We start from the raw sequence: 15,864 nt of genomic DNA on the forward strand, positions 1-15,864 counted from the left end.
TTAGTGACTTGCTGTCCTGTTTGGCTTTTTTTACCCAGATGAATTCTTGGTTTCTACCTTCCCTGAAGAACAGGCTGTAGCATAGGTTGATAATAGCAGGGACAATCTAATAAAATTGTGGACTTCTAAAATCTTACTTTCCCAGAGAATTCATCTGTGTTAGTGACTCTGTAAATGATAACCTTCCATGAAAATGGCTTTTAGCTTATTCTGATCGGTTAACAGCATTTCTTTGTAGAAGAAATGAACTATTTAGAGTCTGTCTTAAGTCTAAACTAGAAGCTTTTGCTTCTAGCACACAAAGGATGAGGCCTGTTGTTAACCCCTCAGAAGATGAGATCCTCAGGAGTTTTAGAAGATTAGTGCTCTTTCCCTTAGTGCTCAGCTTGCACACAGATCTAGGAATTCCCAGGTCTGAGCAGTAAAAACACTACTGCTCTTCATTGCTTCATGGCTGATCTTCACTTCTTCAGTGGAAGATTATTACACAGGCACTGAATATCAGCAAGTCGTCATTTCCTGAGTGGATTTTTTAATATATGCTTGGAGATGCCCTGAAAGTTATTCTTCAAGTGCTACAGGGGTTTTTGTTGTTGTTTTTTGGTTTTGTTTTGTACTTTTAAAATTTTTTTAAATTTTCTATTAAGTGTTTCAGAAAGATGTCACTTCTCATATTTTCTGTGCTTCGTTTAGTTTTGTATTTTCCATAGTTTAAAATGAACTTTTTAATTTTTTTCTTTCCAGAAATAGCTCAGCTAGCTAATTGTGACAGTGGGACAGCAGAAACTCTGGAAGCAGATGAATCAGTAAATGTAAGTTTCCCTTTTATGTTGCTGCTTTTGCTGAACGTGAACAAGGAAAATCTGGCGTGTTCCCCCAACCCTGCCTGTTCTGGTTTCTCCTGGTGTGTATGAACAGATTGAATAAACATTGGTTAATACTCACACTGAGTCTGGACCTCTTCAGGCAGAAGGCTTTCAAAAGGTATAAATGATTCTACCTATTCTAACAATTCTACCTATTTTCCTAGACATCTCAGTGTCTTCATCTTCCACAAAGTTAGTGTTTATTGTGTGGCAATAACTTTACCACAAAATCCACCACTGCTTTCTTTCTTTTCTATTCAATCAATGTATTTCTTTTTCTTTTAGAAGTATGGTAAATTATTTAATAAAACAATGTATTTTAAAGAGATTTTAAAACACTCTATTCACAGAGGCAGCTAATGATCAAATTGAGAGATTCTGAACAGGTCCAGTGAAGAGACAAGGAAGAAAGGAATATGCTAGCAAGTAGCCTGGATTCAGAAAGTTAGTTTACATTTGGAAAGTTTGTGTATCGTTTTTCTGAATCTGAGTTCAAAAACCCTTGCCTACAGCAGTGTGTATCTTATAGTAGTATGTTGTTAGATGTTTGCTCAGGATAACAAAAGAAAAGCAAGTTGGACACATTGATTATGAGCTTAAATGTGATTATTTTAAGTTCTTATTTTTAAAAGTTGGTTTTTACACCTTGGACTTCAGTCAACAGGGTAGATGAAGTTCCTACAATTTAGTCCTGATTTTCCATGCAAGTGTCTATTGAAAACAAGAGCAGTTTTAGGAGATGTCTAGGTAGTTCAGTGGTACTTAAAAATGTTAGCAGGCATGGATTATCTGTTCTAATACATAGCAGAAAAAACATCATTCTCTGGTACATGTCATGTTATGGTGGGATATTTTCTAATATTTGACAAAGTGCCACTTACGAAGGATTCTGTAATTGACAAAGAAGGTATTTCTTCTGCTTTCATTCATCTGCATTTGAAATACTTCATTAGACCTGAGCAGCATTTACTCACAAATTGGAGAAAGGACAAAATAACTAGAAGGCTTAAAGGAAGTGCTTAATTGAATCTAAGGTGAAAAGTGACTTAGCATTTGCTAAGCAGTTGAAATTGTGAAGTTATTTGTGTTGTGCAAATGCTGAAGAAATTCAGAAAGGGTAATGTGGTATAATAAAGGAATGTAAATAGGGGAGATTATTAAATCCGTAAAGAAAACTATAGAGGGAGTATTTGGAAACATCTCAAAATGTAGCTGTGGAATAAACACACGTGGGGAGTGACAGGAAGCATAACTTTCAAGTACAGGACTGCTCACAATCATCATAAATAGCAATTAGGAAGAATCCTGTACTGGCAGACAAGTGCTGAACAATTTAGTAAGTCCTCTCTGTCACTTCCTGTGTAGTTCATTATATTAACATTTCACTAGTCTTGCACTGAATTTTTTTTAGCAAGCATTTAATTGAAAATGTTTAAACCCACTTTCAACTTCCAGCTGTTACTAAACTCCCTGGGTAAGGATCATGGGATTTCTTAGTGAATCAAAAGACATTTGAAAAAAATCTTGTGGGTTTGGAAGTCTGCATTTGGAGGCCTTAATCTTTTCCCCCTGAATCCCAGTTCTAACTCATACATCTTCAAGATTAATTAAAAATTCAAACTAGAAAAAAGGTTTTGCCATACTCAGGGCAACTTGGTTTTGAAAAAGTTCTGAAATAGATTAAAGTGACTTCTTTAGGGGTAGAACTAATGTGTTTTTATTTTTCATCTTTTTCTCTTTCATTTTGTTTCTTTTCACTGTCCTCCCTGTTATATCCCACTCTATCCTAAGATTAGTTTGAAGTGTGCTCAGTTTGAGTGAACAAGGGCTTATCAACAGTTTGTTGCTACCAACTGTAATACAAAAGTCAGATTTACTAGAATGGGAAGGCAGTGTCCAACGAGTGCCATGTGGAATTCACAGAAGTCCATGACTCAAGATAAGAACTGCCAGCATGGAAAGAAGTGCACAGTTTGCTGCAATGCAGCAGATACCTGTTTGATGAAAAAGCAGCTCTGTTTGAGGAGCCCCTTGGTCCCTCTCTGTGTTGGCTATGTAGCTGGCTGCCCAGAACTTTTACCTGGTTCATCAGTGTGACAGCCTGCTGATAGTACTTGGTTTTTTGATTGGGTTTTTCCCCACTGATTTTGGAAAAAAGTATTGTATTAACTTTGTTCATTCTCATATCTTACTTTGAAGAGCTCTAATACCTCGCTGAAGCTACAGAGGAAACCTCGGGAAAGTGATTTTGAAACAATTAAACTGATTAGTAATGGAGCTTATGGGTGAGTAATCTCTGACTGTGATAGCTCTTTTGCATTTTAGTTTTGCTTAATTTTCTGTTATTTTTTATTTCAGGAGTCTTTGTCTGAAGGAGTGAGTTTGCACCATGCTTTTTTCATTTAGCATTCTTGTTTTGTTACTAGTGTTTTAAATTGACAAGGTTTTGGGAAATTTGCTAGGCAATAATTAATTATTCTGTGCTGCAGTACATTAAAGATTTTTCAGAATCAGATAGCATGCCAAAGATGAAAAGTGAATAAATCAAAGGACAGATTTGTGATACTTCATAATACTGTGTTTATGCAGATGTGAGAGAGAATTATATGTCATCTGTAGGGAGACAGATTGATAAAAATGAGCGCTTACTTGACCTAGAAGTATCATTGAAATAGAAACTAATTTCCTGAAGTAGGGCAGTAGTGTTTTTTTACTTTGTGGATGCTATTCTAGTTCTCAAATTTTAACCAATTAGCTTTGAAGGAATTGCTATTTCTTGGTTTGTTTCTGGATACTTGGAAAGTGCACAGCTTACTGCCTAGTGATACGTAAGTCATCTGAAGATACCCTAGAAGACCAAGAGAAAATTCTGGGTCTCTAAATGAGTACAGAATATTTTCTGGAAGTATTTGGAAGTACTGTGCAGTGGTGGTGTTTGTCTTCAGTACCCTTTCTGATCCTGTACTATTGGTTAGATCCTTGTTTGGCTGCTTCTCTGCACTGAAATGTGTCAAGACAGGAACTGTTTTGTGTAACCTGCAGGAACAAGAGGGATGTAAACTGGCTCAAAAAAGAGAGGTTTGCATCTTGAGGTGAGCAGCCTCTTGCCAAATGAGCCAATGTCACAGCCTGGCAGAGGAGGAGGGTGGTGCTGCTTTCCAGCACAGACCACATTAGACTGACTGCTTGAGGTGGGAAGTTGCAGCAAGCTGCTAGGACTGAGCACTCTGTGAAGGGATCTTTGACATAGGAGAAAAAGCACCTGCAGTCTATCCACTGGAGTTTTGTGGGCTTGCTGAATGGTGTGGGGCTGTTGGGCTCTCTCTGACGAAATTTGGTTAAAGATAGCCATGATTTGTGGAACAGGAGGCTTTTGTCTAGACTGTTGGCCCTAGTAGCTTGTATGGAGGTCACTTGTGTCCAAGGCATTTTTTCATAACTCAGCAAAAGTCCCAAGCAAAATGATATAGTCTGCATTAAAATTATATAAATACTCAAATACAATTTCTCACTAGTCAAGCTTTGCTCAATTAATTTTCTCAGAACTTCTTTGCAGACAAACTTGCTGCTTACCATATGTCACCTTTCCCAGGTACCCCTGGCAGCAGTTACCTCAAAAGCCTGCTTCTCAACAGTTAGCAGTAGATGCTACTCCCCTCCCTGGCTGCACCCCTTTCTTCTTCCCTTGGCAGATGTTAAGTCCCCTTAATTCCTCCCTTCGTCTCTTTTTCTCACAGGAAGATAAAAGGAACTGTGTGGGGTAGGCCCTTGTTGGAGAAAGAGGGGCCAAGAGTCACTGAATCTTTCTCAGTTCTGAGCAGTTCTCAGATGCTGAGGGATGGGGAGAGGAAGGAGCAGCTGCAGCTCAGCATACAGCACTCAGCGGAGTGAGGCCTGGCACCTGAAGGCAGAGGTTCAGTAGACCTACGTGTGCCTCGTGCCTCGTAGGTGTTACAGCCAGAAGGAAGCTCAAAGAGCCATTAAGAAATACAGACTGGAGACAACTCTCCACCTGAAACCAGAGACAAAAAGGGATCTGAAAGATGGAAAAGAACAGATGAAAAGCCATGGTCTACTGTGGACCACGTGTGCATTTTTTTCTTCATGTTTGTGGCAGGGCAAATCAAGGCTTATTGATTATCATATAAATGTCAACAATACACAAAATTGGCAATGCAATGCTGTGAAAATTGGATGAGACCATGGTAAATATTTGAAGAAAAGAAAGGTGCTAGAGAATAAACAGCTGGGAGTATATACAGATTTTCATCAATCATTCTTTTCATTAGCAAGTGTAAAAACAGGAGTAGGCTGCCAGGTAATAATGCTGTAGTATTAGTGGAAATTGAAAAGCTCATCACTTTAGTAGAGTAATATTACTTCAGTCTTTGAGGAAGTAATAACAAAGTAGATTTTGTTCGTTTTTATTTTTATTTTAAAGGATTACTTAGAAGAAAAATCAAAAATGAGAAAATAGCCTGTAATGGGTTGACTCTGGCTGGATTCCTGGCATCTGCCAAAGCTACTCTGTCACTCTCCTCAACTTGACATGGGAGGGGAAATGCAAGGAAGAGTTCATGGGTTGAGATAAAGACTGGGAAAGATCAGTCATTAAATATCATTATGGGCAAAACAGACTGGAATTGGGAATATTAATTGAATTTATTGCTAACAAAATGAGAACAGAATAATGAGAAGTACAACAAGACCTTAAAATAAAAAAAAAACAACCCACTACTCCATCCTTCCCAGCTCTGCCTCCTCCCCCCAGCAGTGCAGGGACACATTAAATGAGGATTATGGTGAGTTCATCACATGTTGTTCCTGCTGCTGCTCAGGGAGGAGAGTCCTTCCTCTGCTTATGTGGGGTCCTTCCCCTTGTGTGGGGTCCTTCCCATGGGAGACAGTTCTCCATTAATTTCTTCAATGTGAGTCCATCCCATGAGCAGCAGCCTTCCCCAGAGTGTTGCAACGTGAGTCACTCTTCCATGGGGTGCAGTTCTTCAGGCACAGCATGTTGCTGTGTGGGCCCCTGCCAGGGTCACAAATTGTACCAGGAAACCTGCTCCACTGTGGGCCCCTGTAGTCCTTCCACTCCCAAAGCCTTGCCATACAAACGCAGTACATGGAGAGGGAAAGGAACACAGTGAAATGTGAGACAATAAACTTCTAAACGTGTTCACTCCTAGAAATTATTTTAGCACCTATACAATACTGTAAATTGAGGAGACTTGTGCTCCTAAGTTCTCTAGGATATGATCTTTTCAAAACTATCTGTGTGCTTGAAAATCTCTACTCTGTCAGACAGGCTGTAAAATCAACAGACCATTTTTCTTGCTTTATTAAAGTAGGGTTCTCTTTTTGCTCTTGGTAATAATACAATTGATGGTTTATTTACTCAAAAGTTAGGGTCAAGTTTAAAGTAAAACACATCAAGATAACCTAAATGCTGTGTGACCCAACTATGAAATGGAGTGCAATAAATCGGTAATACCTATTTCTTGTGAATATAAAGCAAGAAACTGTCCTGAAGGCATTTATTGTAGTTTATTTACAAGTAGCTGAAACAAAAGTTACTGTTCTTATGCTACAACAGTTGTATTTCCTCTCCTATGTTTTTCCAGGCCATTAATTTTTTAAAATAATCTAAGTATGTGTGAATTCTGCCTGTGCTTCATTGATTCATTCTCTAAAATATATCAGTGGGCATATTTTGTGCTCTGACTTACTAAAGTGCAGTATGTTGTTGTAGTATTTTACTTATTTTGAGGCTATAATGGAGGGCTAAAATCTATAACAACCCTATAACATTCTTTTCTTTTGCTGTGGTGTTTTTGCCTTTATCAGTGAAATGGAAAGCTTTGATTACTTGACATGGATAATTGTTGGTCTTGGCATGTTATAGCAGAAATTTGTCAGATATGTTAAATTTGATGAGTTTAAATAAAAAATATTGGTTTTGTGAAGGATTGAGTAAGTATCTTAGCAGTTCTCTGCTTTTAATTGGTTGGGTAAATTCATCTGTAGTGCAATTAAATGACAGTATAGTACATGAGGTGTAGTAGATGAGTAGATGAGGCTTTTGGGAATGGCTGGGAATATACAAGAAGTTAAACAAGCTGTGAATCAGTAAATGTGTAGGATTCTGGCCAAGTCATTAATGGCTTCACAAGCTGTTTATCTGACTTTCTTCAGCCAGACAAAACTCACATTTCCCAAATTTTAAATTTTTACTACAATCACAACATCATTTTTTTCCACATTCCAGCTTGTGAGAGGTAGCAGGTAGTAGTGTTCATCTCTTCAGGTTAGCATCAGCCTGGGTCCGTGAAACAATTCAACAAAATAAAATTTACATTTTATTTCAGGGAAGCAAGTGATGTTAGTTCAATATCTCTTCAATGTATGACTGTATCAGTTTAAAGCAAATGCATGACACCGCTTTTGCTCCTCTCTGGAATGCTTTTAGTTTTGCAGGATGGTTATGCCAGTGTGTGACTAACATACTGGCTAATGGTGTTGCCTGATAAATTAAAAAACTTGGAAGCAGTGTATCTTGAGCAGCTGCAGCATGTAATTGTGAGTAGTGCTTCTGTCCCTTCTCCACTGTTGATAGTACTTACTCATGTATAGTTATGTTTGGAACAGGATTAAGAAAGTTACCAGCTTCAGAATAAAACCCCATCAGTCAGGTTAATTCGTCATCAGCCTCATGGCCACTGGTTCAAAAGTGGAAGGGGACAGGTGGAAGCATAATTTTGTAGGTTCACTAAAATAGCACAAGACAGTTTACCCATCAGAATTTTGGACTGCAGTTTCATTACTTTGAATCTGTGTTTACTAGCTGTCATAAAGATGGAAGGCATTGGTACTGTTAGGTATGGAGAGGTGGTTTTATTACTCAAAGTTGATGACATATTAGAGCAACTAGCACTAATGCCAGTTGTGAGAGAAGGGTCAAAGCATCATGTTCTCTTCGTCATACGGCCAGTTTCTCATCTCCTTCTAGGCAGACTAGGATAAGTCTGAAATATTGCAAGGACATGGCTGGGGTGCATTGTCCAAGAGCTGCAGTGCTTTAGGTAGCATTTCCTCCTGCTCCCAAATAACTCTGATCCTGTCACAGGCATTGCTTTGTTAGGAGGAGTGCAGTGCTACTTTTAAATTCTGATCTTAAATAACTATCTATGAACTTTACCAAATAATATAAACCACAGCCTACAAGCAGCTTCTCTTCACTGGAGGCAACATGAGACATAATTCCAGGGTAGAACAGAATTTAGCAGTCTCTTCTCAGGAAATTGCTGGCAAAAATGGAATAAAATTCCTGGTCAGCAGGTGTAATTTTTAAGCAGTAGGTACAGTACCTGTGTCTCCACAAGGAGTTCAGGCTCCTCTGACACATTAAAAAACAGTTTTTTAAAGCTATATTAGCTTTAAACACTGAATGTAGACTGGGTTGTAAAATGGCTCTAAAAGTTGGAGTTATTGAAGAGCTGTAAATTAGGCCTATCTAAACTGGTCTATCTGGTTTCAGGAGTTTTTTTTTGTTGTTGTTGTTGTTTTTTGGTTTTTTTTAATTAGAGAGTTTTCAATTTAGAGAAGAAACAGGAATTATGACTGTAAGATTGGAGTGATAGATGGCATGATATTTAAGTTGAACTACTTCAGGAACCAAGTTAAATATTTTAGGGGTTTTTTTTATCTTACCATTTTCATAGTGTTTTATAGTTGTGTCTAACTAGAGTTATTATAGAGATAGATTTTCAGACAGATTTATGTTGCAAGTGAAATAAGGTAATGTTTGGACATTGCTAAATGGATGTTCTTTATTCTTTATGAATGTTCTTTATTTCTTTTGAAGACAAAGCTTTTTTGCTGTGTTGAGCTACAACATCAGTAAAATAACAGAGCACTTGCATACCTGTTGGAATTTGCACAGTGAAATCAGAGGATGATTTGGAAACTTGTTGCTGTTACGAAAACAGAAAGCTGAGGGAAGATAGGAAATCAAATTCTTTGAAGCAACAGAAGGATGCAACAGTACCACTCTGGTTGTGGCTTTGCAGGGCAAAAGGGCATGCCACTGTCAATCAGTCAATTAACAGGACAGTCTGGGTGTTCTCCCTACACTGCTTTTGTGTCACAGAGCCCTTAAATTTGAAATAGTCTTTGTAATATACTGAAGATCATGGGCAGCATTTGATGGTCCACATGCTGCTGGCTGGGGTATAGTTTGCTTCATAAGGTGTAAATGTTTGCTGGGGTTACTGTGACCAGAGGATGTGAGGAATGTTAGACATTTTTGTGTGCTGAAGGTCATTTGGAAGCACTTTGTATAGCATAAACAGTGTATGCATGTGTAAAAGCAGGAGAGACTATTGTGTTGCAGTTGTCTCCTGAGTCTGGTACATTTCAGCTAAACAGCTTTTTTTCTGAGAAACAACAGAATCCTAGTGGAAAGTTACCTTCTTGTGACTGTAAGACTGAAGATGCAGGTTAGACAGCTGGAAAAATATAGCAACATGTACCAGATATTTACAAGACTAGATAGTCCTTGGTACTTACTCTTTAATAATTTTAAAATACATTAGTGATGAGCTTGCAGAAATGTATGATCTGAAAGGAAGATTAATTAAAATGTTGTAATAATACGCTGTAGTTTCTGTTTGCCTTTTAAGAGGCCATCTTGCACACTGTCCAGTTTGAAACTCTAGGGGAATATTTGTAACTAGATTTTTTTGAAGGATGGAGACTTCAGGCAATAATTTTCTACATGCCAGGACTGCAGAGAGGGACTGAAACAGGTAAAAAAAAAAGATATTATAGGAGATTATGAAACTGACCAAAGAAAGCAACAAATGAGAGTTGAAAACCAGAATGCAAGGGAAAGAAAAGCATGGGAGGGGCTTGTAAGAGTAAGAGTTGGAGAGAGAAGTGAGTATGAGGGGAGCAGTAGGAATAAGGCATGAAGTCACCAGGGAGGAGTACTGGAGATGAATAACTCAGTCTGTATTCCAGCTTGGGAGGGGCAGAAGGGAGTGATACTTAGTAGGAGGCACAAAGGGTGGGGTTTGTAATGGGTTTTGCCCAAGGTAATTTTTACCTACTTTCATGATTGTGTAATGTCTTTTACCTGCCCCATGCTCAGACAAGAATGAGGGATTGGTAAAAGCTTTTGGAATCAGTAAGAGAAACCATGCTGTCTAGAAAGTTTTCCTTCACAAAGGAAAGGAGAAGTCATAATTTTTCAGTGCCTAAAACTTCGGTAGCTGTGTGAAGATCTTTATAGAAATAGTAAGGCAAGTGTTACTTTTTGTGTTTTTATAAATAATTGTATGCTGATAGTTGGGACCTCATCGGGATAATAAAATGAATTTTTAAAACTTCACAATTTAATCCCATTTTTTTTTGGCCTTCCCCCCCCTATTTTCTCCTTTAAGTGCTTTCTTTCCATAAACACTCTGATAATTATATACTGGAAATGATATAAGCATTAAATGCTATAAAGTAGATTTCAAGCAAGGCAAAAATGTTCAGTATTTGCTTTTGAGAAGTGCAGCTGTGGAGTCCTTCTGAGTGTTTCACAGCAGGGTAATACCTTCTCCTTAGACCTGAAAGACAGAAGAGTTGCCCAAGTGGAGTTTCCTTTTCTTCACTTTCTTCACTGCATTGACTTTACCAAGCCAAATACACAGGAAACTTTGTACCCAGCACCCCAGTGGAAGTTCTGCAAGTCAAGATACACCACAGCCCCACACTACCATGTAGTTAACACAGTGATCTTTGTTTTGGGTTACCTATTGGTGACCTTCCTCTGATATGGATCAGTACTAATGTCAGGGACTGAATGAGAATGGGAGATTTTGCACCTGCTGATGAGGAGCCACCCCTTCCAGCAACTGCTAGGCAACCTTCATGAGAGACCTGAGATATGTTTTAAAATTTCCCGGACTGAGTCATAATTTCTCTTCAGTACACCTACAGAATAAGCATTTGTCAGAATGATTTATAACACTATGCCATAGCTGGATTTTGTATGTAATCCTTTGTTGATGGGAATGCCTGAAATCTGCCTGGGCTAAAAGCATTTGCTGTTATATCTGCTGTTATATTTGCTGTTGGTTGGGAGGGAGAGGGAAGGGCAGAAGAGTTATTTGTTTTAGTTTGAGTACTGGTTTGTAAACAAAATGAGATTTGTAACCATTCTTTAATGTGAATGACCAGGTTAAATTGAGAACAAGTCTTTTTTATAATATATTTGTATAGTTTTTAAAAATTGAGTGAGAAATGTGTTTTGAAATGCATTTTTAGTAGTTAGTCAGACTTCTGTCTTTTTCTCTCCATTCAAACTTTTCAGTGCGGTTTATTTTGTGAGACACAAAGAAACCAGACAAAGATTTGCCATGAAGAAGATTAATAAGCAGAATCTCATCCTCCGAAACCAGATCCAACAGGCCTTTGTTGAGCGTGATATCCTGACATTTGCAGAAAATCCATTTGTTGTCAGCATGTATTGCTCCTTTGAAACAAGACGTCATTTATGCATGGTCATGGAATATGTAGAAGGTAAAATAGCTCTTCTGTTTTACAGAAAAAGAAAAAGAGAATTTCCTTACACACCACAAAAGAAAAATAACCCATATGGTACTTGAATTAGAAGGGGCCCCCTGTGTGTCCTCCATACTCTGGCGATTCAGATTTAGGAACCAGATCCAACAGCAAGGTGGTTCTTTTTTTTTACCAGTCATTATCTCGTGGTGAACAGCTTGTAAAACACTTACATTCCAGCTGTAATGGGAAATAACTGTTCTTGAAGTTCCTAATAGATTGTAATTGAAAATGTACTAACATTCAAAGTTCACGTGGAAATGTTTGCTTTCTGGAGCTGTAATTTTGAGTAGCAAGTGTTGGGGGGGTTTGTAGTAGTTATTTTTACAAAGAAAGAAGAAAGAGGAAACATTTTGCAAAGGTGCTAATGTGGAAGGAGAACAGTGGACAGAAGCAGTACTGAAGGGGTCCTGAGATATGGTTGTGTGGGCTTCCACCACTCCCCGTCCCCCCAGTTTACTTGTTTATTTTCTCCGTAGGTAGCAGTACGTTACTGATTCTCAGCTGAATCCTTGTAGTGCTCTCTCCCAGCTTCTCACTACTTCCAGTAGAATAGCTGTGGGGCTTAGAAGTTTGGTTGGCTCATCTGACTGGAAAATAAAATCTTATTACTGCAATTTTTGTTCGTTTTAGCACTGTATATGGTTTATACTAATACACCTCAATTTATAGAGTCATCTGGAACATTTGTACTGTTTCCACAGGTGGAGACTGTGCTACTTTGATGAAGAATATGGGTCCCTTACCTGTAGACATGGCAAGGATGTACTTTGCAGAGACTGTTCTGGCCTTGGAATACCTTCATAATTACGGAATTGTACACAGGGATTTGAAACCTGACAAGTATGTATATAGAATATAACTGAAAGAGGAGTTTGAAATTGTTAGATAAGATATAAAAAGTTTAAACTTGCTTAGAATTATTTTTTATTGTATATATTATGTAGATTCTCAGTTCCTTCACAATATTTGAATTTTCATTACTTGTGGTTACAGAGAATGCATTTTTTTTTTTTCCAAAAGAGCTGTTAAGAATGTTCTGTGTTTAAGATGGAAGAGGCTATCACAGTAGCTAAAAAGAAAAAGGTATTTATTCTTCTTGTTAGAATGAAGGGAAACACATTCTAGCAATTAGGATTTTTTTTTTCAAAATGTACTTACATCACTGACAAAATATCATCAACTTGCAGGTATTTGCGTGTTTGAAGACAAAATTTACCAGATGCAGGAATATTTCCTGTTGCTTGGGTGTTGGGGTTACTTTGTTTTTTGAGGGGTTAGGGTTTTCAATTTACGTATTTAAAAATACAGTGTTGCTCCTATACAAGTAACTTGACATTTCAGCAAGTAGCTAAAATACAAAGTATGGCCCTTGCAAATTCATTAATCTTGTTTCTGTTTCACAAAAAAAAAATAAAAATTGAAGTCATGGGTGTTGACTGACAGTAGCTTCATAGCAGGAAGTATTAGTTAGTATAGTATATACAGTATAGATATTACTAACTTAATGGCCTGAGGTTTTTTCCAAATGCATGACTGACCCAGCTTGTTACAGATGGAAAATACATCACTTCAGAAATGACACATATTCCATTTTCGGTCTTTCACATGATAACTGCTTCTTCAATGCTTTAAGCACTCAGCTCTCAAGACCTCTCTAGTTCTGTATGTTGCTCAGATGCACATGAAAAGTTTATTTCTGATAGTAATAGTAACAAATGTAAGACTTAGATTTTTAACCTGTTCATTCTTTACCAGTTAAAGTACTTTATAAGTTGTATTTATAGTTCCACAGTGCTAATGAAACATTTTCCTCTAAGTATTATAATTGTAATAATAATAACAGTGAGAAGCACATGATGTTGAATTATATCACAGTAACTTAAAAACTTTCTGGTTTTCAGTCTGTTGGTAACATCCATGGGCCATATAAAGCTTACAGACTTTGGCCTATCAAAAGTGGGGCTAATGAGTTTGACTACCAATCTGTACGAGGGTCACATTGAGAAGGATGCCAGAGAATTCCTCGACAAACAAGTAAGAAACAGCCTTTTTCATTTCTACACTGAGTGTTCACATGAAGTAATATTTTGCCAGCAGAACATACTGTAATACTGAATAAACCATAGTTATTTCTGCATTGGTGTTTCAGTTTAGTATGTCAGGTACTTCAGCTGGTGCCCTGAAGATTTTTCTGTGCTTTTTCCTTTTTACATTAAGATCTATTAGTAAGATGAATAGCCTAATTCTGTGCAAGTGAATCCGTGAGAGAGACAAATGGAAAACTGTTTTATAAAGAATCCAGAAGTCTCGGCAGAGTACTTGTGGAGCTCATCATGCTTTGTACAACCAAGGGTGCTAAAATCTGTGCTATGGCCCATTTCCCTTTAAGCATGCCTCATTACCGTCGCTCACAATCTGTTCACTGTAAAAGTTACTTAAGATAAAACCATCACAACTTTCATATAAGGATAACAATGTTTTAAGTTAAGTAAGCTACTTGCCATGATGGACTCCTGTGTACAAAGCACAAACTGTCCTTTGCATGACAGATGCACAAATAATGATTATATCTCTTAATATAGGTAGGTTGTTCTAAAAACATCAGTTGTTATGCAGACTTAGCAGACTAAGCCAAACTGAATTCCATTTTTTTCCATGTTTTCATATTAATTTACATTTCAGGAATTATTAATTCCTGATATAGCTCAATTAAGACTTGCTTTGCCATCACACTTGTTTTCTTTCTTTTAGGTCTGTGGTACACCTGAATACATAGCCCCTGAAGTGATACTGAGACAGGGTTATGGAAAACCAGTGGATTGGTGGGCTATGGGAATTATTCTTTATGAATTTCTTGTTGGATGTGTGCCATTCTTTGGAGATACACCAGAAGAGCTCTTTGGACAAGTAATCAGTGGTGAGGATCATCACTAAAAAAAACCCAAAATCTGTTAATAGTAAATATATTACAGTTTTACTGATAGACTACACAATCTGCTATCAAAGCATTAACAATTAATTTAGATTAAAAGCTGAACTCTCTCTGCTGAGTACAGAAGTTCAATAATGTAGAGTCCATGGGTTAAGCTGCACTGTTTGGAAGAGAGAAGCTGTGTTGGTAAAAATGTAGTTCCATTATGCACTAGTGATTTCTGCCTTTGGTAAAGAAATTATACCAGAGAAGAAACAGTTAAATGAATTTGCATAAATGGAAAATAGTGCCTCATGGCACAATAAAGAAATGAACAAAGATGTAATAAAACTCTAAAACAAATGTCTCCCAAATAATAAATAATGAGAAAAAGAAGGAAACTAATTCAGTTTACAGATTGTTAATGATTTCATTGGTGATTGTTGGAGTGTAATGTTATTTCTGTAGCAGCTGTTCTTCTTCCATTTAAAATTCAATAGTCTTTTGGATCTTAACCTGCAGAATGACCCTAAGTATTGTTATGTGTCTTGTGACAAAACTGAAAGATAATTAAACAGAATTGTTTACTATCCTTCCTGCTGTTTCCATAAATTTCCCAAATGCATAGATGTAGAGGGTTACTGTTTATGACACAAGGTTAACAGAGTGGCACCTCTGTTGCTAAGTATTTCTCAGTCTGTTTTATGGTCTGCTTAAAAAGTCCAATAGCTAAGAATACATCTCTGGTTCCTCATTCTGTGAGAATGCAACAAATCCCCTTTTGTACTTAAGGAGAGTTTCCGTCATCTTTATTTGCTCTATCTCTGAAGCTGAAAGCCAGACTTGTTCGTAAACTATTGAAATATGCATGTGACATCCTACGTGTTCATGGATTTATAACTATGTTGTTTTCTGATGTGATATGCTGAGGCCTGAGTGGCAAGAAGAATCAACTGTTTAATTAACACAAGCAGCAAATGCTGTCTGTTTTCTGGCTGCCCCGTGGCTGCAATGCATATTCATGTTTTATTTTCCAAATCAGAATTAAACTGCAGTGGAAGCTGTAGGCAGGTAAATGTGGAAATAACTCAAGTTTTTATTGCATTCTCAGACACACACACCTGTGTTTTTATCCTTATGCTCCCTGAGCAGGAGAAGGGGAGGGAATAGTTTTAAAATTAATGACAAAATTTGTACATTTGGCTTTTTTTTGCATGTGGCATTAATTTTACCTTTTGTAAAACATATTGTCACGTGTTACAAGCTAGCTGAGACCTTTGTAAATATCTTTGTCTTTTTGGATGTGTTAATTTATCTTAGAGAAGTTGTAGAAGGCCTTTTATAAACATCATCTATTCCCACTCACCCTACAAAACCATTGGTTGGCTCAGTTTCTTGTTTTGGTGTTGATTTGTCAGTTGTTTCTGTTTGAAATATCCTTGCTTACTGAAATAATTCCTAGTATCTCTAGAA

At 37.4% G+C, this 15,864-nt stretch overlaps 1 protein-coding gene across 13 annotated transcripts in view; it reads left to right on the plus strand.

Moving 5' to 3' along the window:
• The window catches only part of MAST4 (microtubule associated serine/threonine kinase family member 4), a 277,502-nt gene that overhangs the window by 241,166 nt on the left and 20,472 nt on the right, over positions 1-15,864 (plus strand). For all 13 annotated transcript variants that reach the window (XM_064405477.1, XM_064405478.1, XM_064405479.1 and 10 more), the window contains 6 exons: positions 745-812; positions 3,066-3,151; positions 11,227-11,435; positions 12,182-12,320; positions 13,382-13,514; positions 14,232-14,397. In XM_064405477.1, coding sequence (XP_064261547.1) covers positions 745-812; positions 3,066-3,151; positions 11,227-11,435; positions 12,182-12,320; positions 13,382-13,514; positions 14,232-14,397 — 801 coding nt within the window. The remainder of the gene's footprint in view (positions 1-744; positions 813-3,065; positions 3,152-11,226; positions 11,436-12,181; positions 12,321-13,381; positions 13,515-14,231; positions 14,398-15,864) is intronic.

Source organism: Passer domesticus, chromosome Z (assembly GCF_036417665.1).
Source record: "Passer domesticus isolate bPasDom1 chromosome Z, bPasDom1.hap1, whole genome shotgun sequence".
NCBI classification, from domain to species: domain Eukaryota; kingdom Metazoa; phylum Chordata; class Aves; order Passeriformes; family Passeridae; genus Passer; species Passer domesticus.